Source organism: Octodon degus, unplaced genomic scaffold (genome assembly GCF_000260255.1).
Source record: "Octodon degus isolate 3935 unplaced genomic scaffold, OctDeg1.0 scaffold00002, whole genome shotgun sequence".
Lineage (NCBI taxonomy): Eukaryota > Metazoa > Chordata > Mammalia > Rodentia > Octodontidae > Octodon > Octodon degus.
Window position 1 is genome coordinate 36,692,656 of NW_004524578.1, and position 24,615 is coordinate 36,717,270.

Here is a 24,615-nt window from a genome sequence, read left to right on the forward strand (position 1 = left end):
TAGGGGAGTCGTGATCAAAATCAGGCTCTAGTTTTTGTATAGATTGAATTCACACTGTGAAAACTTGGACAAGTCCGTTAGCTTGCTTAAGCCTTCATTTTCTTATAGCAGGGTGTTAATAATTCTTAGCACACCCAAGAAGAATAACCATAGTGTCTAATCAGAGCAAGTAGTAAATCATGCTCATAAATGACTAGCTGATGCAGTGAGTCACTATGTATACGGTCCACCTTCTGAATGTTTATTTTATTCTAATTGCGAAACAGGTTGGGCTGGATGACTTCTGAGAACAACTCAGTACATTTGGGAGACTCAGGAAATAACACTGGAATTTGTCCTCCTTCCATTATTCTTATAAGCCCTGTTTCCACAAAGAAGAAGCTTAATTTAAGTACAAAGTTTATGGCATGATATATGAGGTTTTCAGAGGCAAAGGGAATCCAAGAGACTGGAATCTTAGATGAGAATATACAGAATGTGGCACAAAAACAATACCTGTGAAGCATGTAAAATTACTTAGGCTGTGATGAACCCAAAGCCTTGAAGGCAACACCAGAACTTTCCTATGGGCAGGAGAGTAGTTCCCAATCTTGGCTTCTGTTATCACTTGTCTCCTGTCCCACTCCTCCACCTTCCAGCATTTTCTTCTTTGCTTCCTTCCTCAGTCCCTTCCTTTATTTTCTCCCTTTCTGGGTTTCTCCCTCCCTCCATTCCCTTTGTCCACCTAGCTAACTGCTCTTTCTTACTCTTCTCCACCTCTGTGATCTACTCTGTGCTAAACCCACCACAATTTCCTGTCTTATTATAGCAAAGTAGGTTGCAGTCCTAAAAAGAGAAAGCAGGAAAGGTAAAAGGAAGTCCGTGGGAGGTAGTAAATCTTAGTTGTTATGAATTTAGACTCTGGAGTCTGATAGGGCAGGCCTTGCTCCTGATGCACCACTGATGAGCTGCATGACTTGGAGCTCCCTGCGTTTCACTATCCTAACACATGAGATAGAGATAAGGATAGACTCCACCTGTAGCTGCTGCAAGAATTGTGTATATAAATAATGAGCATGGTGCAATTCCAGACTCAAAGCAAATGCTCAAAAATGTAAAATATTATTGCAACTAATTCTTATCAATATCAGGTGGCAGGAACTGTTTCAGTATAGAACATACAAATGCCTCACAGGAAAAGATGATCAGATTAAATCTAAAAACAAAATAAAAACAAATTTACAAAGCTCCCAAAGCTCTGTAATCAGAGCTCCTGTCACCTCTCTTCCTCACTCATTTTCCTCTCTCCTTTTTCTTTCTTCCTCTCACTAAAATATAGTGAAATATGGGCTCAGTATTGAGGAAATAGTAGTAAACTAAAGCAAGCACAATCTGAGTCCATGGGCTTTCATACCAGTGTGATATGCAAGCTGTCAAAAAAAAAAAAACCCATGGACAAATATATAATTACACATAATGACAAAAGTCACTTAGAGCAGCACTGCAGGTATGGAGTACATAGAAAGCCCAACTGGACAAATAATGTGCACATTCAGGACTAAAAGATGCATACTAAGTAGCTGACTTTAATGGCAAAAGGGAGGAAGATGAATGAATCCCATTTAGGAATGTGAGAGTACACAGATGTGCCCAGAGTGGAGCAGACAGCAGGGAGCAGGTAATGAGTAGAGGAGCACAGGATGGGAGCAAGGGGTGGAATTCCCATATGAAGGTAGTGATCAGATCTGAAAGCCAGAAAGAACCCTCTGGCAGCACAGTGGAAACTAGACTGCAAGAGGTGAGAGCATGAGGCAGGCAATTTTTATGTCATCTCTTTCCCATTTGTTTATTTCAAGCAGGTCTTTTAAAAAAACTCCAGCTTTAGGGAATTTCTATGGGACAAAAAAGCAGAAACTGTTAAAACTCTTGACCAGGAAAAAACTAAACTCAAACGTAGCTGGACTTCCCAAAAAGAGTAGACAGAGGGGAAGGTTTTTAGGCAAAACATGAAGAGGACGAGACATGCACCCTGCTCCCAGTCAGCACCTGGGGAGAAGCGAAGCTCAGGGGGATAATATGGATCAATGAAAGTGGGGACAGCCTCCCCAAGCTTCCTGAGTCTTCGAGAGACATGTGGGCTGCAGTAGCTGGCACCTCGAAGGCAGCAGGTGGGGCTTGTACCAGACGAATGCAGAGCTTTCTTCTTTTTCATGTGGGCATAGTGCGCCTCTTTGAGCAGGCTGCTGAAGGCTGATTTAAAGAACAAGCAGTGTTGCGTTCTTGTATGCCCACTTTGTTCTTGCCACTGCATACTCACCGAAAATAGGTGAAAGAGAACAGTGTAGCAGTCATAAGAGCAAAAACCCAAGGGTGCTGGTATAGATATGAAGAAAAACAGACAAGTTGAACAACAATTTAGGGAACAAAACGAGTATGATTTGGTGATGTTTTCAGATTAGGAGGAGTATGGCCAAAGCACCTCAGAAAGCAGAGACATCAATGACTGTGATCCTTTTGCAACAACTGCATTTCCACTTCTGTAGATGATTTTGTCTGGGAAAACAAGCTAGAGAGGATGATGACAGGCTAAACGAACCCTAAACACCTCCAATGGAAAATGGACAAAAACTGACTTGATAATCCACAAATAAATATTTGAGGGTAAAACACACACCTAGATGCCAGATCTTGACTTCTATGAGTGATTCTAAGCTGTAATGCACCAGAATACTCTAGGTGAATGACTCATTCTAGGCCTGAGGAAGGGGTAGTAAACTATGGCCCTGAGAAATCACATGTTCAGAAGGCAAAGAATAACGTATAGAAAACTGATGGTGTCTTGCTGAAAAGAGCGAACTTACAAGCTTTCAGAACCTGAGATTCAGGGAGAACAGTCAACAGAATGCCTACACTACTGATGCTTTGCCATTTTGACAAAAAAGCCCACAAAAGCCTAATGATTCAAGGAAATGGAAATTTGATTTTCATCATGCTTTTCGACAGCAACACTTTATTTTTAAAGAAAGTGGAGAGGTGTGTTTAAGATATTCAGGGACAGAAAAACTGAACCAAGAATTTTATAGACAGAAAAACTAATCATCAAGATACACACTATTATCCAAATATAAGAACTCAGGGAATGTCATTCCTATGAGTGCTTTATTGAGGAGTCAAATGAAAACAGGGTTCAGATAGTGAAAATGAGCAAGGACACATGCACCTAAACATTGGTGGTAAGCATCAAATAATTGGTTACTTGGAGACTCAAAACTATGAGGAGGGCTGGCCAAATAGCTCAGCAGATTAAAGCAACTGCTTAGGCAGATGCAGGGGTCAGGATTCGATCCCCAGTGCCATGCCAGCCCCGCCCTCGGGCGCACTGAGATGGCAATTGAGACTGGGTGTGGGGCGTGTGCCTGTATCCCAGAGCTTGGGTGGCTGGACACAGGAGGATCACTCTGAGTCTGATCTACATAGTGAGACCCTGTAGACTCTTATAAAAAAAGTATGGGAAGATAGTACAGTATAGAGCAGCTATCTACCCCATCATGGGAGGATACAGAGGAAAAAAGCTGGGCAGATAACAGGCAGATCATATACAAATTAGCTCTTTTTAGGGCACTGACAACAAAACACAAGTTTTTTTTTTAAACTATAACTTTGTAGAAAAGTCATAAGTAAACTTAGATGGAGGGCGACATTGTTTACCGCTTCTCGATCAAGGGCATCCTGGAAATCTTTAAGCCTTCTTTCCTCATACTGTTTCTCTCTGAAAATTCTGTTTTGCCATAAAACTTCCTTCTCGTGCCGGACATGCATGAGCTGCACCGCGATCCTGCGCTCCTGCTGGGACTGTCGCATGAGCCTGTGGATCAGCTGCTCCTCCCGGTAGGCCTCCTGCAGACACCAGCGGGACAGCGCGTTATGGGCCAAAGCCACGCTTTGGCACTGGGCTGTGATGTTGCTATGCAAACAGCACATAAAAGGTCCAGCGTTCATCTAAGTCAACTTCTGCTGTTTCATTACAATTAAATTTTTTTAAAAAAATCACGTTTGAAAAGAAAGAAATTTGCTAACAGAGGTTGAATAGTTTTAATACCTACAGATCTCAGGTCTTGAAACTCACAATTAATTTAAATGCATGTCTTACTTCCCTTACATTCTGATTTTAAAAAAACAAATTTGGTGACCTTTCCTCCACCATTTAAACAAGCAATATAATTCTATTTGTAAGCGTATTTTCACTAGTTTGGAAATGTGTTACATGCACCCTAAGTACATGCGGCAAAACAAATGTAGACACTGTTCAGTTAAAGTCAGTAGATCTAGTCAGTGTCTGGTGGAGACATCACAACGCCTGTGTAAAGAAAAGGTAAAAATTGGTAAATGTTGAGAGTGAAGATAAAGCTAAGTGAAAACAACCTACTGCTTACCTTAAACAATCTGACAGATCATAATCTGAAATAGAAACCAGTAACTGTTTTGGGAAAATAGTAAGGGAACCAGGAAATAAATATCAGAAGACATTAAGTGGGAATCAGAACATCTGACTTCTTTACCCTCAGTTGTGCCACTAATTGGCTGTGCAGATTTGGGCAAATATCGCCGTTTTGCAAGTCTAGTTCTACGGCAGGAAGCAATGAGAGGTATACGTGGAACATAATTTCTGAGGCTCCATCAGCTCCCTCACTCTGTCTAAACAGAGACATCATGTGGAAAGAAGAGGTAATTAAAGTACTTGGTGGGGACTTAGAAAAATAGTTAAACATTGGAGTTTATAACTCAGTAATTTAAAACTCAATGAACTAATTACTTAGATTAAAAAGGCTGGCATCATCACTGGCACTTCAAATGATCTCTAGTACTATAAAATTTCAGGAGAAATTTATATTTGTATACTTAACCAAACCAGCATACCAAAACAATACTCCACAGTAAATGCTGAAGCCTAAACCTGGAAATTATTAAGATGTAAAATTGAAATGAAATTATTTTGTTAGTAAGTTACATGGGACTTAAAAGCCATGAGCAATATGTCTCATCTATTTATAAAATTCTATAAAGCTTCATGTTGATAAGTGATTTCCTTATAATATCCAATACTGGTAGGAAGGCAGAATATAAACACAGCCACCAGTCCCTCCTTTCTTTTCATTCACAATCTTGCAATGTTATCCTATAGACCTCCCCCATTAAAAAGGAGAATCTGTTTCTACATCCCTTAAATATAAGCTATGGAGTCACCATTAACTTGAGCCAACAAATTAGAAATCAGCCAGAGAAACAAAACATACAAAACAAACATTAAAGTAAATAAGACAAAGCATTTTGAGTTTGACTTTCTAAAGTCTCTCTGCCACTCCACCATGCGCTTACCTGGTCCACCGGAGAACCAGCTACTTGGTCTCCAGAGGCACCAGCCCTTGCAGCGGGATCTGGTGGAATGACCAGGAATCACCCAGTCCTTCATCCATCAACTGCCCAGATGAGACCACCAACAATGCAGTGCAGCTCAGCCCAGCCTACTACATTTGCAGTGATTCTGGATATAAGTGGCACAGTTTCAACCACGGATTTTGAAAATATGACCCTGCTTTATTATTCCAAGTAAACTCCAGGAGATGATGTAGTGCTTATATGACAAGATGGCTAGGTTGGCAAGGCAAGATCTGCTTATTCAACTCTTATAAAGATCATAATGAATTGGCCAGCTGTGTTTTGGTTATTGCTGGATAACAACATATGAGGGATAAAGTGGGATAGAGAAAAATTACTGTGGAAGGGCCAGGTCAATGCCATATTTATAAAGCCTCAATATGGCAAGCCAGGAAGTGTGTTAGGATGTTGTATCTAAAAAGGGAGTGGAAAAGATTTACTCTTTGATCCACTGTATGAGTAATTCACACTTTAAAAACAGACTATTTCCCAAAATTTCAATGGAATACAATCTGCCTTTGGGTACCCATGTGTCTAATGAACCATTAATCCCTACAGATTTTGCTTCTAAAATATTTCTTAAAGCCACTTCTCTCAATCCCCATCACCAATAACCTAAATTTAGACTGAAATAGCCTCTTACTTGGATCAGAGGAACAGCCAAGCTTGTTTTGCCCTCCTGTAAGCCAGTCTCCAAACCGAAGTCAGAGTGATTTTTTAACAGATAAACCTGACCTTATTCTCTTTTGCACTCAAATTGGAGACTGTAAAATTGATTTCTCTCTATGTAATCCATCATGCTTTGCCCTCTGGTGACTTTGGCCACATGACAGGACTTTTGTGAATTAAAAGCACTGAGCTTTTCCATGTGACTTTTCTCTGCTATGAAAACACATTTCATCTCTTCCCACTTCAGCAACCCGGGAGCTGTCTCTTGACTCCACTCTTGCACCTCTGCCTTCCTTTAGTTATCTCCTGACTTGCTTCATGCTTCTGTTCATTGCTCAGCGTGGTGTGCTATGCCACCCCACATGCCATGCAGGAGAGGCTCCCACTGTGGGGTCTCCTCCCCCCACACTCCCATCATCCCATGATGCTTCACTCCAGCTTATTTACAGAGTCACTCAAGGGTGAGCTCTGTGAGAGCCAGTTTCTTGTTATTCCTATGCACTCTTGTATTTCTGGGGCTTGCACAAGTATGAAGAGAATGGAGGTGTACAGGATGCTCAGTGAACCTCCACATGGGCCACTTCAGAATCCCCTCAGGAGCCCAGGCCCAGGGGGTGGGATTCAAACTGGATGGGGTCAGGGGATGCTGAGGCCCCTGGTATAAGAACCACATTTTGTGAGCCCTGGAGTAGACAAATGAGCAAACTGAGAGGATGAAGAACTTTTCATTAAAAGCCCTCCTTCACTTAAAAGTAACAATGGATATACAGGGTTCACATCAATTTTAGATGGCTTTTATGTCAGTATATTTTGCTATCATAGTAAAACACATATGGAAAAATTTATTATTCCAATACTTCTAAGTGTACATTTCAATGATATTAAGTTTTTTTTTTTTTTTTAAAGTACTTTCCTAATGCTATGCAACTATCACAAGATTTTACATGCTTTGGTTAATGTGCAGAGATTGCTTACTCCCCAAATTGCTGTTCTGATGTAAGCACGTACCAGTGATACTGACTGAGAACAGCAGACAATCTATGTGTGCCGAAGAGCACACCTTGAAAAACTGTCAGCACTACTCAGCTCTCATCGCAATATCTTACCTCCTGGGCTTCATGGGCAATTAACTGGTCCATCAGCAGCCTCCGTCGCCTTTTCTCTCTTTGCTCTCGAGCAAAAGCATCTTCTTCTAGGCGCTTCTGGATTTTTTTAATGTAGTCATCATCTGAGTAAGTGTTTAACAAGTCTGCAGTCGTATAGTCTGCTGTGTCTAAAGTAGTCTTGGATGAACTGAGGGCAATAGTTATCTTGTTTGTTGATGTACTTTAAAAAAAATAAATTTATTGGTACATTTTAGGTGTACACAATGATCAGATTCATCACAGGAATTTGTATCTGTACACAATATATCATGGTGCTCTTTTTTCCACTTTTCCTCCCCTCTTCAACTCCTGTTCTCCTTATTTACAGAATATTTGTTTCCAATTTTTCTTTTATTCATTCTTTCTTTTCCTTCCTTTCCTCCTACTCCCTCTCTAGTTCTCCTCGTTTGAATATTTTCTTCCTATTTCCCAATATCTATTGTGCATTTTGGTCTTTATTTACACTTTTGATTTCCTAAACCAGAGAAACAGTAAGTTATTTACACAGAATCCCTGATAGATTTTATATTTTTATATTTTGTATTTTATATTTAAAATAGGATTATGAGTTCACTTTGTGACTATGGAAGCACTCCCTTGAGTGCCCTTGTAACTGAGTAACGCAACCACCGATGCTACTGTGACACTTACAGCTGATCAACTGATTCTCTTTGCTTCTCTCCGTTTCTGAGCTCTGTCTCTGTGAGGTCCTTAGCGTAGCCTTCTTTCTAAGCCCCTCACTTTTGCAGCTCCACCTCCTCAGAACCTTACTCAGGGATTCTAGAGGCCTCCCCCTCTTCTTCCTACTAGCTCTGTACTTCTTTCATCCCCTATTTTGATTCAACGGTAGGCCAGCTATTGGTAACTCATACGTCAGGGAAGGCACACCTCTGTGACAGCAGCCCAGACACTAGAAAATACTCCAACGGATGGCTCCAGCCACTGCCACTCTCCTTCCACTGATGACAGTGCAAGTTACTCTACAAATTCCCAGAGGAATTTCTGTCTCCACAGGAGAGTGGCTTAGCGCCTTTTGGAAACTCAGCAGTTGGAAGTTAACTTGCGGCTCATGATATATGCACAAGCCCAAGTCTGACCTGTCCTCTGTCCTAACTCATAGCCAAAGACGGAAAGATCAGAAAGAGCCTGATCATATCTCCAAAAGAAACACTACGCTTAGTGAGACAAAGAGTGGCTAATAAGAAAACAGCAGCAGCAGCAACAGCAAAAACAAGGGATCAGGTGATGGTTGGGTGGGGGAAGAGGAGATGAAAGTGGGTGAAAAAGGGAATTAAGGTGTCTTATGTACCTGTATTGTGTTAATAAAATAAAAATTTTAAAGGTATCATTAAAAATAAAAGATACATCTTTATGTACAAAAGATGTATACATCTTCTTTTCCGCATACCTCTCTAAAAGCAAAGAGTACACAGTGGCGCAGTAACATAAGACATAGTGTGATAATTACTTGCCAAGAAATAACGATTTTTTTGTGCCATGAATAATCACTGTTCTTACTCTTCTGAGTAAACATATATTAAATTTAGAATGTAACAATCTAATTCATAAAACAAGGACACATTATTTAAATATGTAGAGATTAAATGATCATCAATTTTCATAGAGATAATCCTGTGAAAGCAAAACTAAATTACGTTTTGTAACACAATAATTGCATCTTTATAGTAAGTGTCATATTATATTAGAGATCGTAATTTGTAGGCTTGTTGTTCTCCAAAGAATTCTGACTTATTATCTTGGTTTTTTAAAAATTGTACATCATTTCTAATGTCTTAGCTACTATTTTGATATTGTCTTAAAATGAAAGAAGAGAATAAAAAATTCTAAGCTTGCAAGAAAAGGATCCTATTTTCCTCCCTCTGTACCCTGTGCCTGGCATATTTGTTGGGCAGTTAATTTCTGCTAAACTTCAAATAGTACTCTGAGAATCACTCTACCAGTGTAAACTCAGACACTCAAGGTTTGGTTGTAGCCTGCGACAAGAGTTACTCATGAAAGATGAAGTTACCAGAGACTCAGTAAGGTAGAAGAAAGTTTAATCTTGTTTATTTTTTAAAATTTAGCAAATTAGATAATAAACGAAAAATGGGTGGCAAAGCAGTTTGACAAGATTCATCAACATTCTTATGCTTTTATTTAACAATACTGTTTAAAAAAGTCTATCCTGATTGAGCACAGGTTAAGGACTGTACCATCTCTTTGCAGCCAGTATATACTTCACAGAATGCTGCTCTTTGTTTTCCAGTCAGACTCTCTATCTATCCATCAACCTATCTATCCATCCACAGATCCATCCTTTCATTTATTCATTGTCTTAATGAAGTTCAAAGATTACAGAGTGATAAAAAGATAAAAATGTTAAGTAGCCTGATGAGTACATATTTAATGTAACAAGTACATATTTAGTATGCCACATCTTAATTCATAAATACATTCAGTTATTATATATTGATCAAAAAGGATTTTTTAAAGTTTAAGGACATGGAAATGCTAATTGCCTTGATTTGATCATTACACATTGTACATAGGGATCAAATTGTCCCACTGTTAGGCACAGATTTGTACAATTAAATAATTGTACAATGAAATGATTAATTGTACAATTAAATAATTAATTGCACAATTAAATAATTAATTAATTAAAAACTATTTTTAAAATGATAAGGAACCTATGTGAGAGTTACTGGAACAAATGTTCATTTTAATGATGAAGGCAGTGATCACACACTTTTGTATCCATTTGGTTTCCAGACCTCCACAGAGGTTATAGATTATATACATATGAATTATCAGTAATAGAAAACTTGGTCAAATTTATTTCATTGAACTCCAGAAGAATTGCACTTATCAAGAAATCAAGCAACAACAAGTGGTAGAGAGGCTGTCAGGGGAAAGGAGCCCTGCTTCATTGTTGGTAGGAGCATAACTAGTGCAACTGCTATGGAAATCAGTGTGGAGAATCCTCAAATACTGAAAACAGAAATTCCACTTTACCTGGCTATTCCCTTTCTGGGCATCTTCCTAAGAGAGGGAAAGGCACACTCTTGAATGAAATGAATGAGATACACGTCCATAAACACTACATTGATTTTCTGGCAGGAGAAACCAAAAGTGTAAATAAGGGCTAAAATGTATAATAGATACTGGAAAATAGGAAAAAAAAGTTCATACAGGAAAGGAACTTGGGAGGGAAAAAGGGAGATGAAGGAAGGGAAAAGAAAAAAAAAATGATGAGAAAGAAGAAAAAATGGAAATAAAGCTTTTGCAAATAAGGAGGGGAAGAAGGAGTACAGGGAGGTAGAGGGGAAGCAGGAAGTAAAAACATACTATGTCCAGGTACAAACTCCCTGTGATGAATGCTGTCATTGTGTACACCAAAAATGTACCAATAATCTTAATTAATAAAACATATAATATTACAGTGATACACACATTTTCATGTTCATAGCCGCATAATTCCTAATAGCTAAGTTTGGAAGCAGCCTATACATCCATCAACAGATGAGAGAAAAAGAAAGTAAGGTATTTATACAAAATGGAATACTACTCTACCCTAAAGAAACGTAAACTAGAGTTATTTGTAGAAAGATGGGTGCACCCAAGACCATAACATTTAATGAAATAAATCAGACACCCAAGTTTAAATATGACATGGTTCCACTTATATGAGAAAACTAATAAAGTACAAAATAAAAGACAGACATTGAGGGAAGAAGAGGGATACAAAAACAGCTTTTATAATCCCACTGGGTCAATATAACTAAATACGTAACTTGATTTAGTATAATTATCTTATGTATTTTACATGATTTTCCCTGTTAGTCTAGTTGTTAATCTGTGTTTATGACAATTAATTTGATAAGGATTATAAAACATATAAACGGATCTAATGTTGGCAAAAATAATTTTTAAAAAACAGGGATGGGAAAAGGGGGAAAACTGTATGTCATGTTCATTTACCTATGATACACAGGAATGTAGTCATTATATACTGCTAACAGGTATAAATAGAATAATTAAAATAAACCAGTGTTTAGGAAAAGATAAATCTATCAAAGTTACAGCATCCAACAACCTTAGCTAAGTAAACAAAAAATATGTATGATTTGCCTGAAAAATTAAAAACAAAAATCCTTGGGAGCCCCTCACATTGCTAGCATTAAGACACTGCATTTCATAAGACATTTCATTGTTCCGCGTTAGAAAAAATACACACTTTGGAGTGACAATTCTGTCCCTGAGGAGTTGTTCAGAGGCAGCCTGTGAAAGAGGCAACTACAGAAATTGCTTTTTAGGTTCACAGGAGAGGGACTGGGGGAAAGATATTTATCTATGTATATAAGCAGCATGGTTTGGACAACTGTACCATGTATTTCTGCTGGTCTATGGAAAGGAGCACTTAATGCTTAATTTGTTTCATCTCCTTTTTTAAATTGTTTATACTTTTTCTCTTCCTTTTTTATACATTTCTTTATTTTTTTCTTCTTCCAATTTTACATGCATATATCTGATAATATGAATAACTAGTTGGAAGCCAACACTGTGCATTAAAACAAATACTGTGAAATTCATATTTCTTTGTTAAGTGAAATTCTGTATCACTTGTATTTTTTTCTGTTTTAATTCTAATTTGTAGTCTCTTTTAAAAATAAAAAAATTAAAAAGGAAGATTTAATGCTGTCTGACATTAAGTTAGTCTGAAGTTTCTGAATGAGCTGAAAACATCCTGGATTTGAAGCTAAAACTTTACAAAGAATTTAAAAAGTAGTGAGTAATAAAGGAGCTTAGGAGGACCATGATGATCCATAGCCTTTGTTTACTTTAAAAATTTGCCCCTCAAAGACAATAATATGCAAATTATTAATTATTGTAACTGTCCTACTAACCTGCTTTGAAACTGTCTCATTGCTGTTTCTTTCTCATTAAAATTAATTTAAAACATTTGACCAAGATTCAGTCATCTTCCCCATAGTGATAAACAGATGGCACCCAGAAGAAATACCTTTTCCAATATTGAAATATTTCTTTCTTGCTGGTGAGTAGCATCCTCTGCACCTCCTTCCCAGAGGCCCCTCTATTCCCAGAAGTTGGTAGCTACTGGACACAACAGAACTTTCCAGGCTGACACCAGCATGCATTTTGAATGACTAGGGTCTTTACCATGTCAATAATTAAATGGCTCAAGGCCATCCCTGACCAGTACAGCTGCCAATACTTTGATCTCTACTGCTGGCCATTCCAGAGGGACTCTAGATCTTCAGCAGTTACCTTCAGAACAGGTGCCAAACTAATAGTTTCTTTGAAAGAATAAATGTAGCATATCTACCTTCTAGAATTTATAAAGTTAACAATTAATTTTAACTTTTTAAATCTTTCTTCATATATATCCTTAATGGAGATTCGCTTTAGTAAAATATCTTTGGGATAGGCATACTAGATAAATTATTAGTAAATATTTAAAGGTTACACATAGTCTAGAATCCAGTTTTATGATTAAAGAGTTAACATCCCACCTTTCTTTTGCCTGGAGATCTTTTTTTATCAATGCTTCAAACTTCATGATCTCATCAGCAACATCCTTTAAAGAAAATTCATCGTTGTTTAAACATTTTCTTGTAACCTTATCTACTATTAACTGACTGAAAATCTGAAAATTGACTTCATCTCTTTGTTATGTATTACAATTTATTATTAATAGTCTTTTTCAAATTTAGGAAAATAGTCAAACATAGAAGTGAGATCAGAAAAGGCTACTGTGGAACTTAAATATAAGATACTCTGTTAGTATTTTTAAAGATATGGATTAATATAAAATACAATGAATTTGGGAATCAGAGAGATTTGTCAATGTGTGCTTTACCAGCACTGGTGAACTTGAGTAAAATATGGTAAGTTTTAAAGTTTCAGTTTTCTTGTCTGTACAATGGGGAAAATAATCCTCTACTTGGAAAATTATTTATAAATGAAATTGCCAATCTGCAGCCTGACATATAGTAGATATAATAATGGTAGCTATTATTCATCTTATGTCACAGAAGTATCAAAAATCAAGAATTAGCTACTCTCCTCAGAAATATGACCAGCTTCACGCTGCTATAAAGAGAGGCAGTTGGCATAACCTAGTAAGATGTCACTATCATAGATATTGTAAATTTAAATATCCTCCTGGCAGCAAGTGACTTAACATTTCTGGGACTTACAACAACACTTACTAAATGGTGAAAAGGAATGGCCTAAGCATATGTGTGTCTTACTCGGCCCTTGCAGTGCTCATAGCACTGAGCTATTACAACAGTGGCCATTTTGATCTACTTTGTCAGCACCCACAGAATCCTTCTGGTCATGGGCATCCTGACCGATACTACATTTTCATGAAGAGTTCTCCATGCCTACAATCAAGCTACATTCTCTGTTTCTGAACAAATAACAGTATAAAGTAGATTGGCTATGTATAAACTAGAATTCTAAGTATAAGCACACACACTTTATAAACACAGTTTTAAAAGGTACTTTTCTACATTTTAGAAAAAGGCCATCCTTTAGCTAAAACAACTACAACATAATAGTAAAGGATTTCACTTACCGCTGCTTCTTGTTGCTTTTTCATCATTTTTTGAGCCTCAAGTGCTTTCAGCGTTTGATTTGAAGCAGGTTTAGGAATCTGTATGATAGCTGCTTGGATTTGGGCCATTATTTCATTTTGTCGTCTTCTGCTTAAGCGTTGCTGAGTATCCCATATACATTTTAGTTATTCAGTTTGTCAGAATAATGGGTAATGTATAATTCATCAAAATTTTAGAACTAAACAATTAATGCCTTAGGTGCCATAATTTTGTAATGAGCAATTGTCAATGTATTCATAAGAAAGTTATGATATTAAAATACAATTGTGAAATTCCCAAATTATATATGATATATATGTACTGTGTCATTCTGTGTTATGACACTGAAGGATAATAAAGGTATTCCAAGTGCCAAGAAAACTATTATACTTTCCCAATCCTGCCTTTGTGACTTGTGTTATCATGGGAACTGAGAAGTCTGCTTCTGAAGATTGTCTGTATGGAAATTTCAAGCTAGGAGAGTCTTGGAAAGGCTTCAGAGAAGCCCAGTCAAAATGACAAGGTAGCCCAAACACAGTCATAAAGTGAACATAAGCCCGAGGCTCCCACCAATCCTGAACTTACAGCTATATATCATTCCTGGTTCACCTCTTCAATATGTAGGCAATAATTATTTTAAGGAAAATACAAACTGAAAGATATAAATGAAATGAAAATAAAAGCCTAAAACTCAAGTGAAACAATATAGTAATAATGAGGTAATCTATGAAACCAATCATAACTTTACTACTAAGTATTATTTCAGAACTAATGAGAGATTATTGTTTTCTATGTCCAGCGATATAATTTAATTTATCCTCTAAACTACTGAACATAGTTTAAGCGTTTTCTTCATTTTATTTTCCTTGTGTGTAATTTGTATAATGAATGTATTTATCATTTTATTTTCAAGAAAACAAGAAGTCACAGACTTTCTTTTGCCCAGTTTGCTTCCTATAATCTGTATGTTGTCCTTTTGAGAAAAGGTCTTGATACAGTTCAGGCTGTCGTTGAACTCACTTTGTAGCCCAGGCTGGTCTCTAACTTGCAAGGATCCTCTTGCCTTTCCTTTCTGAGTGCTGAGGTTACAAGTATGCTCCTCCACACCCAGCCCTATGAACATTTTTAATGTAATTTATTTCAGAATATGTAATGTTGTCACATTTTCCCTTCTAAATTTTCTTTGAAGATTGTTTGCCTTAGATTTGGCACTTTAAAGCTGGAGGTTCAGGTAAGTTAGATTTTGATCCCAATTTAAATACTATAGTCTCTTGCCTGCAATGCCATAGGTAAGCATGACCCTTGACTTTGGCAAGTAATGGAAGTGAAAGACCCTCCAGAATTTGCCTTTCATCTTTCCTTCCATAGATAGATAAATAAATAGATAGATAGATAGAGATAATTGCTTAAAAGTGATTTCATAGTGCAAAAGAAGAATTATAATTCTTTTGCCTGTAGTTTACACATTCTACCCTCCTAGCCACATGAGATTCTTCTGAAATTCTTTTTTTTATGTTTTTGTTGAAGGGTCTCACTACACAGCTTGGACTTGTAGTGATCCTCCTGTTTTCAGACTCCCCAGCACTGGGATTATAGGCGTGAGCCACCATGCCCGGTCTCAGTGGTGGAGTCAGCATGCTGTGGGGGAGTGAGGGTGGAACAGCCTGTGGTGTGGGATTGAACCCCAGACCCTGTGCTTGCCTAAGCAGTCACTTAGTTTACTGAGCTATCTTGCCGGCCCTTCTAAAAGTCTTTAATGCTTCCATACATTATTATCCAATCATGGCCTTAAAGATACATCATTAAATATTTCAGAAAAGTTTGAAAGGCATCAGTGTGCCAGTCATAACAGAAAGCAGCCAGGAATAAAGCAAAGAGATGTTTAACATGGTTAGAAAGGGAAGCAAGCATAGAAATGCCTGGTAAGAGAGAGAGTTACAGAAAGACAGGATAACTACAGAATTTCAAAAGGGCAACTAGAGAGCAAAATGTCTGCTCTGTCTCACTGCAAGGCGACAACAGTCATGAGCCTCTGGCCTTTGCACTAGCCAGTAGCAAACCCCTTTCACTGACACAGCTGAAGACTACATTTCCCCGGCAGAAGAGACGGAGTTGTCCTGTTACTTCATAAAATGGGAGTCATTGTTCTCAGTCACACTTGGAAGTCACAATCAACAGGAGTAAGGATGGAGAGAAGGGGAAAGGGAATGGATAGGAAGGACAAAGTTGTGCATTAGGAAAATGCAGCTTGTGCTGCATTACTGCATAGGTAATGTGAACTAAGCGAGTGACTTATAACAGTACACTATATCCACTTTTCTCGATACTATCAATTTCTGGGAAAACAAATAGCTCAGTATACTCTGGTTTCTCTTCAGATCGTATAAATCTTTCGCCTTTTACAAATAGCTTAGTAGATTAAAGCACCTGCAAACAGGCGTAGGGTCTGGGTGTTGGATCCCTGGGCCTGCCATGCCAGCCCCACCCCTGAGGTGTACTAAAACGGCAATTGAGACTGAGTGTGGTGGCGCACATCTGTAATCCCAGCTCTTGGGAGGTTGTAAACAGGCAGATCACTATGAGTCCAATCTTGTAGTGAGACCCTTGAACGCCCTGTAGACCCTTCCTTAAAATACAAAAAAATTAAAGCATCATTGTTCTTCCCTGAATTTTTGAAATCTAAGTTTCTCAGAATGTATTTGGATAAGATCTTTGTCATTTTTTTATATTTTTCTTTAAACCTATGTTTCAATTGAGTTTGATGTGGCATTAGATTTTTAAATCTCTAAATGAAAACATTTCACAAGATTTTGCTATTAGGGAGTACAGATTATACTGCCATTGTGGATATGCATGAATTTATCTTTAAAATAAATTTTCTATGAATTACCATTGCTGCTAATTAAATTCAAGCCTCACATCAGTCATTCATGTTTTTAACTGATCCAAAGACAGTAAAAAATATGAGTTGAATCTCTTACCATATAGCTTTGCATATATTTCATAATTAATGATTTTTTCAGTAAATATCATTTATATTCTCAGAATACATTTTCACATAATTTCATAAAATCAATTCTAATACATAAGAGAAACATAAGGAGTTACATTCTTCCCATTATTGAAGCCACTTCTCAGAAATAAAATGAAACATTAAAACTTCAGGGCACAAGTTTCAGTTCTGTTAGTATTAAACTGCATCAAACTGGAAGTTACCTGCACCTTCTGCCTCAGTGCAGAAGGTTTGTGTCTAGCTGTCCCCTAAAGCCTCACGCAGTCATGGGACACACTTTAGAGTTCGTGATTAACTTATGATCCACTGGGACTACGGGTGTGAGTACTGCTGGGATTTTGGGTGTAAGTACTACGCCCGGCCTGGGGCAGATAGCCTGAATGCAATTTAAGGGAGACAGACTTGCTCTCTGTTGCCATTTTTGCCACTACTCCTCCCATTTGCTCTTGCTCTTTGCTACCACCATGAACTGCTGCCCTCTGCCATGTGCTGCTCTGCCTTGGAGTCAGCTGAGTATAGACTGAAACCTTTAATAACTGTGAGCTAAATCAACCTTTCCTTCCTTCATTTTGAGTGTCAGGTATTTGTCCCGGCAATGAGAGAAGAGCAACTGAGACACCCAGGTTCATAATCTATAAAATAGGAATAATAAAAGTACCTGTATCAATGCATTATTTTGACAATCAAGTGAGGTGATATACACAAAGTCCCCTCAACAAGACTTGACCTATCACTACTACAGACAAGAGCCATCGTCCAGTGTTAATATAACTATATAACAGTCACCTGCGTCTCCCCTATCTGCCATCAGAGAAAAAGCCACCACGCTTTCTTATGTCTCTCCTCCTCTACACAAGTGAACAAACCATTGATTTTCTCATCAAGTTTTTTCACAGAGGACATCTTTCCTTTGGGTATTCATACCACATCTATCTCCTGTGGCTGAATTTTCTTCTCACCTAGCAAGTTGTCTCACTTTCTGTGGCCATCAAATAATCTGCTCCTTCTGTGTCTCCCTAGCCACTTTCTTACTTTATCTCCATATTTCTTGAAAGAATAACATGTTTTCTTTTGTTACCTCCAGTTTCCCCTTCAAATCATATCACTTAAATAAAAAAAAATTTCTTCTCCCCAAAATGTAACTTCTTAGGAAGTTTTCTGTGCTTTAATTTGCAAGCGCTTGGCAGAAAGTAAGACTCAGATAATTATTTGTTTAATGAATGACTGACTCAGGAAAGTCACCCCGACCAACCTAAGGGTCACTCATGCATTTGTCCTCATCTAGGGCAGCTTTTCCACTTCTCCTATCACCAGCACAGGCTTCTTGACGCTACCCAGAAACCCAGTGACCAAGTAGAGATCACTGTACTTGTTTTTATGAAGGAGAAAGTTGTGTCTAAATTTTTTTCAGAGACTGGCTCAAAATGAACCAACTTGTTAATTAAGAGGTATGCAGTAGTACATTATTCAGATTTAATTCTAATTTAATTTTTAGCTCTCCACAGGTATGGAGTCTATTTTGTTATCAAGTTTATAAAGATGTCCACTAAGAATGGACAAACCTGAAGATAAAGACGGCCCTCACATCTGTCATTGTTGCTTCACAAATTAAATTGAAAAATTTAATTATTTCAAACCATATTTATTTCTGGGCAACAGGGTTGCATTCGAAATTAATTCAGGTCCCTGGAAGACAACTTTCTGCACTTACCATAAGGAAATAGCATAGGGACTGAAAATGATTTTCATCTAAAAAAGGTGTATCAATTAATCAGAACACATTTACTGAGGATCTGCAATTTTGAAAGCACTGCGCTGGACACATTTCTTGAATTTGATGAACTAAGGATCACGAGGCCATATGACATGTAAGTAATGAACACTTAGCCAACAATATCAGCACGAGGAGGTTAACCCACGGACTGAAAATTACCTATGCCATGAGGATTCCAAAAAAGGATCTATGTGTACCAGAAAGTCTAAGAAGAATAGGCATAAAAGAGAAGTTTGGGAAAGAAGAGAGATAAAAGTGATTTGTGTAAGTGGGGAGAGTCAAAATGCTTCAAGGACCTACTGGCAATCAGCATAAAAGAAGTAAACACGTAATGCTGAGGAGTGAGAAGAAATACATTTATATGGTAGCATGAGAGGAGAGAACAGCTTTTTAAGATGGGGTCACATGACAGGTTTCCCGTGCATTTGCATAGGAGGCATGGTTTTCTAAAGTGCAAATAATCTTTAAAGCATTCTGATACAACTACATGTGACTTGGAAACACTCCTGAATTTTATATGCACATATGACTGTTATCAATAGTACACAACGTAAAAGGTGGCAACACTGAAGTCCCCTAGTTGTCTCTATATATGAAGGAATTGTGGGAGAAAAAGAATAAGAAATAAATTTAGAACGAGGGCTGAGGCTGTTTAGGGAAAGACTGTGAAGATAAGCAAAATTTATAAATAGAGAATATATGTAAAATGATTTCTGAGCCAAAGAATCCAAAGTATTTGGACCTTAGAGGACGTTCATGTGGCAGGTGATTTGCTTCAGGCAAAACTCCCAAAACTGAAATGATGTGCTAGGAGGTTGATGCTTGAGTGTGCAAGGTGATCTGAGCAGATATGATGGTAAAAACAGAGAGTCAAGCACGCAAGCACACAATTGTTGGGAATGAAGAATAGACATTTTTATTTTTTTTAAGGTACCAGGAATTGAACTCAGGACCTTGCGCTTGCCAGGCAGGCGCTTATTCTACTGAGCTATATCTCCCTAGCCCAGGAAAGACTTTTAAATATTATTGTCAATGTGAATAGCTGGGATATGGCATCAAAATTGGACAAGTTAATGAGAAATATTAGCAAAATAAAGCTCAAATTTTGTCAGTGGCGAGGATACCAACATATGTACCTGATGGCCAGATACCAAAGCACTGTCATTATTTTTCACCAAGCTTCACACTGTGACATGCTCAGCAGGCTTCCCTGTGTACCTACCTCTCGGAAAGCCTCAGTTTTCATGTTTTGAACTTTTAAACTTGTCAGCGGCTGTGTGGTTGCTATTGGTATTACCGTCAGTCCACTTTTCTTCTTTTTCTGCAGAGCGATGTACAACTGATAGAGGAGTTTTGTCGCTGCTCCAGGCTTTTCTGTAATTATGCTTTGGGCCATATTCTTATCAAATTGCACACCCAGAAGGTGAAGGGTTGGCTCCACGCGGGAAAAGTTACTAAGTCTAGCAGCCAAAATCCTAGGGGTTAATACATTACAATATCATATCATTAGTTAATATAATTAGACATCAACTAAAACAAATATCAGACGAATTACTGTGATAAAATATGAATTATCCCATGTTCTTTTAAATGTATCATTCCTCTCTAAAATTACTGAATATTAGAAAACTTTATTATCTGTATCTATGTTAAGTCCATTTATTTTTCTGGAATGAACTAAATTCACTAGTTTTATATTATTTTTGCTCAAAATTTAAAATAAAAATTTTATAAAATGTTAATATAAAAGAGATAATCAGACACCTTCTTTTAAGCGGAAAAAAACCAATAGCAGTTTTGAAAATTATTTCATTTGGAAGGCAAAATTGTAATTTAGGTGTTCATTTCTACCAACTTTCCACCAAGTATGATACCTCAGAACTGAGAGAACCGCTTTACATTTTTTAGTTCCTAAAGAAAGAAAATGCTTAGAAGTCCTGGGTATCTTACTGATTACATTTATGTAGAAAAAGGTGTGAAGGTCATTTGTCAGAGTTTTCATCTCATTCATAACCTTTGACTACAATGGTTAGAGATACCATAATTGAGAAAATCAAAAAGCAAACACATCACCCACTTCTAATTGTTTTCAATGTGTACCCCTACACCAAGAGAAAGGAAGAATATTCCTTCTCCTCTAGCTTATATAGTATGGCTCCCAAAATGAAGAGAGAGTCTATAAACATAGACTATAGTTTTTAAACATAGTTAATTTAACTATTAGGCTTTTAAAAATGGCTTTATGAGATGGCCAATATAGTCAAGCATAACAACCTTTCTCTCTGTAAGGTTTAATGAATATTCTACACTTCTAACAAATCAAAATTTGGAAACTGGAACTTGCATGCAAATTGGTAGAAATTCATGCTTGTTAAAGCATTTGTACATTGAGCATAGCTGGATAATGAGCAGTTGTTTTTGAATATAGAAAAACTACGGGGACATGTTTGCTGGGTCTCCAGAGCATATGATGTAAGTGATGACTTCTGAGGGAATAAGGAATGTGTTCTGGGAAAAGCCTTCTTCTCTATGTGTGGCCCTCATTAGACAAGGGACTTCCTTCTCTCCGACACCTGGTGAGGGAAAACAATTTTTCACAAGATAAGTAGACACTGTCCTCCCAAAGATATTCTTATATGTTTATTATTTTACTAGTATGCTTATCATGTACCCTTTGAGAAAAACTAACAGCATTACAAGGCAGATAATGCAGAGGTTAGATGAGTTGTTCTTAGAATCCAATTGTTTCTCAATGAACTTCAAGTTATTAGTAGTATGTAGTTTTTTTAATTAATCTTTTATTTATTGATTTATTTATTTGGTACAGGGTCTCCCTCTATAGCTGGAACTCATAGTGATCCTCCTGTCTCAGCCTCCCCAGCACTAGGGTTACAAGCGTACACCACTACACCTGGTTTCAGTGGATGGCACAGTATGTCTGGGCCAGTGTAGCATGTGGTGCCAGGGATTGAACTTGGATCCTTGAGCTTTCCAGGTAGGTACTTAGACTGAAGAGCTATCTGCCAGCCAGAATGTAGTCTATAACTTCCATTTCTGATTAGGAACACTAAAACTATTAGACAAGATGCCCACATCATGAGCCTCAGCAATAGTTGACTAAATAGTGGACTTTTAGAAAGAAAGAAAGAAAGAAAGAAAGAAAGAAAGAAAGAAAGAAAGAAAGAAAGAAAGAAAGAAGGAAAGAAACAACCAACCATAATACTACCAAGGTCAAGCCCATGGATTTACTCATCCTTCCCTTATTTAAAAGAAAGTAAGACATCCCAAGAACTGAAGACAGGTAATCTTTGGTTGTCAGTAAAAGGAAGTGCCTCTCCTTGGAATTAGCTTAGATACCCATCAAAAGATCAATGGATAAGTAAAGCATGGCATATTTGCACAATGGAATGTTTATTCAGCCATAAAGAAGAAAGGAATCATGTCATCTGTAGAAAAATGGGTGGAAGGGCCGGTGAGATAGCTCAGCAGACTAAGAGCTGGCTTTGGCAAGCACAGGGACCAGGGTTTGATCTCTGGTTCTACATGCAATGCTGGCCCTGCCCCCAGAGCACACTGAGCCAGCAACCGAGTCCAGGTGTGATGGTGCACACCTGTAATCCCAGTGCTGGGGAGGCTGAAAACAAGAGGATCACTATGAGTCTGAGCTGCATAGTGAGACCCTGTACCAAATACATAAATTTAAGGAAAAAGAAAAGAAAAAGAAAAATGGGTGGAGCTAGAGACCTTTTAAGGAAAATAAGTCATACACAGAAAGATAAGTATCACATGTTTTTTCTCTTATGTGATATTTTTAAAAATGACTTGAAAGTAGTATAGGGGCTAAAGGGGCTGGGAATGAAAGGAAGAGGAAGATAAGAAAGGGTAGTTGAGAAGGCATGTATGATCAAAACATAATCTATGAATGTATAGAAATATCACAGTGAAACCCATTAATTTGTATAATTAATATCCATTAATAATTGCAAGTTAATAAGGAAATCATAAAATGCATCAACTCTCAGTCTGGCAGAAATTCCCCTCAGTGGAAAATAGGCAGGGCTGCCATAACTGATGTTGCTCATACAGGAGGCACACCTCCAAGCACTGGACAAGGATGAGAAAGTATATTGTGTGCTCAGCTTGTCTAGCCCTGTCCCTGGCAATGATTTACACAAAAAGGGCCCTGTTATTTCTTGTACAAGGGTTCTCTATTACTGTGACCAGCATCTTCCCAATTGTGTCCATCTGTGACCGTGCCAACAACAGCCAATTTAAAACAGTCGTGCCTCAGCATCCATAGGGCCTTTGTTCCAGGATCTATAGATATTAACATCCTTGAATGTTTATACAATAGCAACAATGTTTGTTTATAACCTATGCATATATACTATATATTTTTTCTTTTTCTTTCTTTTTTTTGTATTTTATGGAAGGGTCTATAGGGTGTTCAGGGTCTCACTACTAGATTGGACTCATAGTGATCCGCCTGTTTACAGCCTCCCAAGAGCTTACAGGCATGCGACACCACGCCCAGTCTCAATTGCTGTCTCAGCACACCCTGGGGGCGGGGGCGGCATGACCCCTGCACCTGCTTGCGGGGGCAGCATGACCCCTGCACGTGCTTGCAGGTGCTTTAATCTGCTGAGCTATTTGGCTGGCCCCTCCTCTTATATTTCAAGTCATCTCTAGATTATTTATACTAATTCAATGTAACTTCTAAGTGAACACTTTTATACTGAAGCTCTTAATGATTCAAGATGTTTCAAGACATCTGTTTACTAGGAGATCACTCAGCTAACCAAGAACACAACACAGAACATGGACTTTCACAGAATTAATCAAAGCAATTCACTAAACCACCTAAAGACAGCAGCAGAAGCAAGAAATAGCAACAACTGACCCTGGGAAGGTGCAACAATTTTAGTTGCCACATGATGTCATTTTCAATGCTTCATTTTTAATAATTATGAGGCATATGGGAGATACAAGAAGGTACAGCCACAATATAAGGAAAAGAGTTGGTAGAAATTCCATAAGGAATCTCAGCAAGTACATTTCCAGAAAACAAAGGTGCTGCTATAGCAAAATATTCACTAGAAAACTAAGTGTTAAAAATATATGTAAAGTCTCAAAAACCTCTGGGATATCATCACAAGTACTAACATATACAGGGATTCCCAAAAAGAGACAAGATAGAAGAATGAGTAAAAAGAATAGTTTGAACAATAATGCTCAAAATTTTAACAAATTTGATGAGAGGCATGAATCTACACATTGAAGAATCTCACTGGTCTAAATAGGCTATTGCGGAGAGGACTATATGTAGATAATCAAGCAGTAAGAGAAAATCAAGTCATTACAGACAAGAGTTTCCCAAGAAAGTATGTAGCTTAGTTTCTAGAGACTAAGGAGGTCAGAGGGCAGTGTGATGACATATTCAAAGTGCTGAAAGAGGAGTGCCAGCCAAGAATTCTATATTTAGGGAAATGATACATCAAAATTGAAGGCTAAATAAAAGCTAAGAGAATTGATTGTCCAAATACTAATGATATAAGACATACTAAGAAAAGTCCGGGCAGGGGGGCATGTTCCTGTAATCCCAGCACTAGGGAGGAAGAAAACAGGAGGACCACTACAAGTCTGAGCTGCGTAGTGAGACCCTGAACAACAACAACAAAAAGACATACTAAGAAAACCTTAAGGCCTAAATGCAAGGATACTAAATAGCAACTCAAATCACATAAAGAAATAAAGTACGGTACATATAGCGTTATACAGAGAAATGCATGAAAGAGTTTAAATGTACTTTTGTTTGTAACTATTTTCTTTTAGCTGACTTAAAGGATAATTACATGAGACAATAATTTTAAGACTGATTTGGTTTCATGTCAATAATAGTATAAAGGGGGGGCTGGAGAGATGGCTCAGTGGTCTAAAGCACGTACTTGGAACAAGCTTGGCAAAGCACAGGGACTG

At 37.7% G+C, this 24,615-nt stretch overlaps 1 protein-coding gene across 4 annotated transcripts in view; it reads right to left on the reverse strand.

The window, feature by feature from the left end:
* The window catches only part of Spef2 (sperm flagellar 2), a 224,325-nt gene that overhangs the window by 161,328 nt on the left and 38,382 nt on the right, over window positions 1-24,615 (reverse strand). For all 4 annotated transcript variants that reach the window (XR_002820491.1, XM_023712040.1, XM_023712034.1 and 1 more), the window contains exons 3-7: window positions 19,862-20,114; window positions 13,834-13,974; window positions 12,764-12,828; window positions 7,191-7,377; window positions 3,688-3,876 (exon numbers count right to left, since the gene is read on the reverse strand). Coding sequence is in view for 3 of the 4 variants with exons in the window: in XM_023712040.1 (XP_023567808.1) it covers window positions 3,688-3,876; window positions 7,191-7,377; window positions 12,764-12,828; window positions 13,834-13,974; window positions 19,862-20,114 (835 nt within the window). In the remaining variant the exon portion in view is untranslated. The remainder of the gene's footprint in view (window positions 1-3,687; window positions 3,877-7,190; window positions 7,378-12,763; window positions 12,829-13,833; window positions 13,975-19,861; window positions 20,115-24,615) is intronic.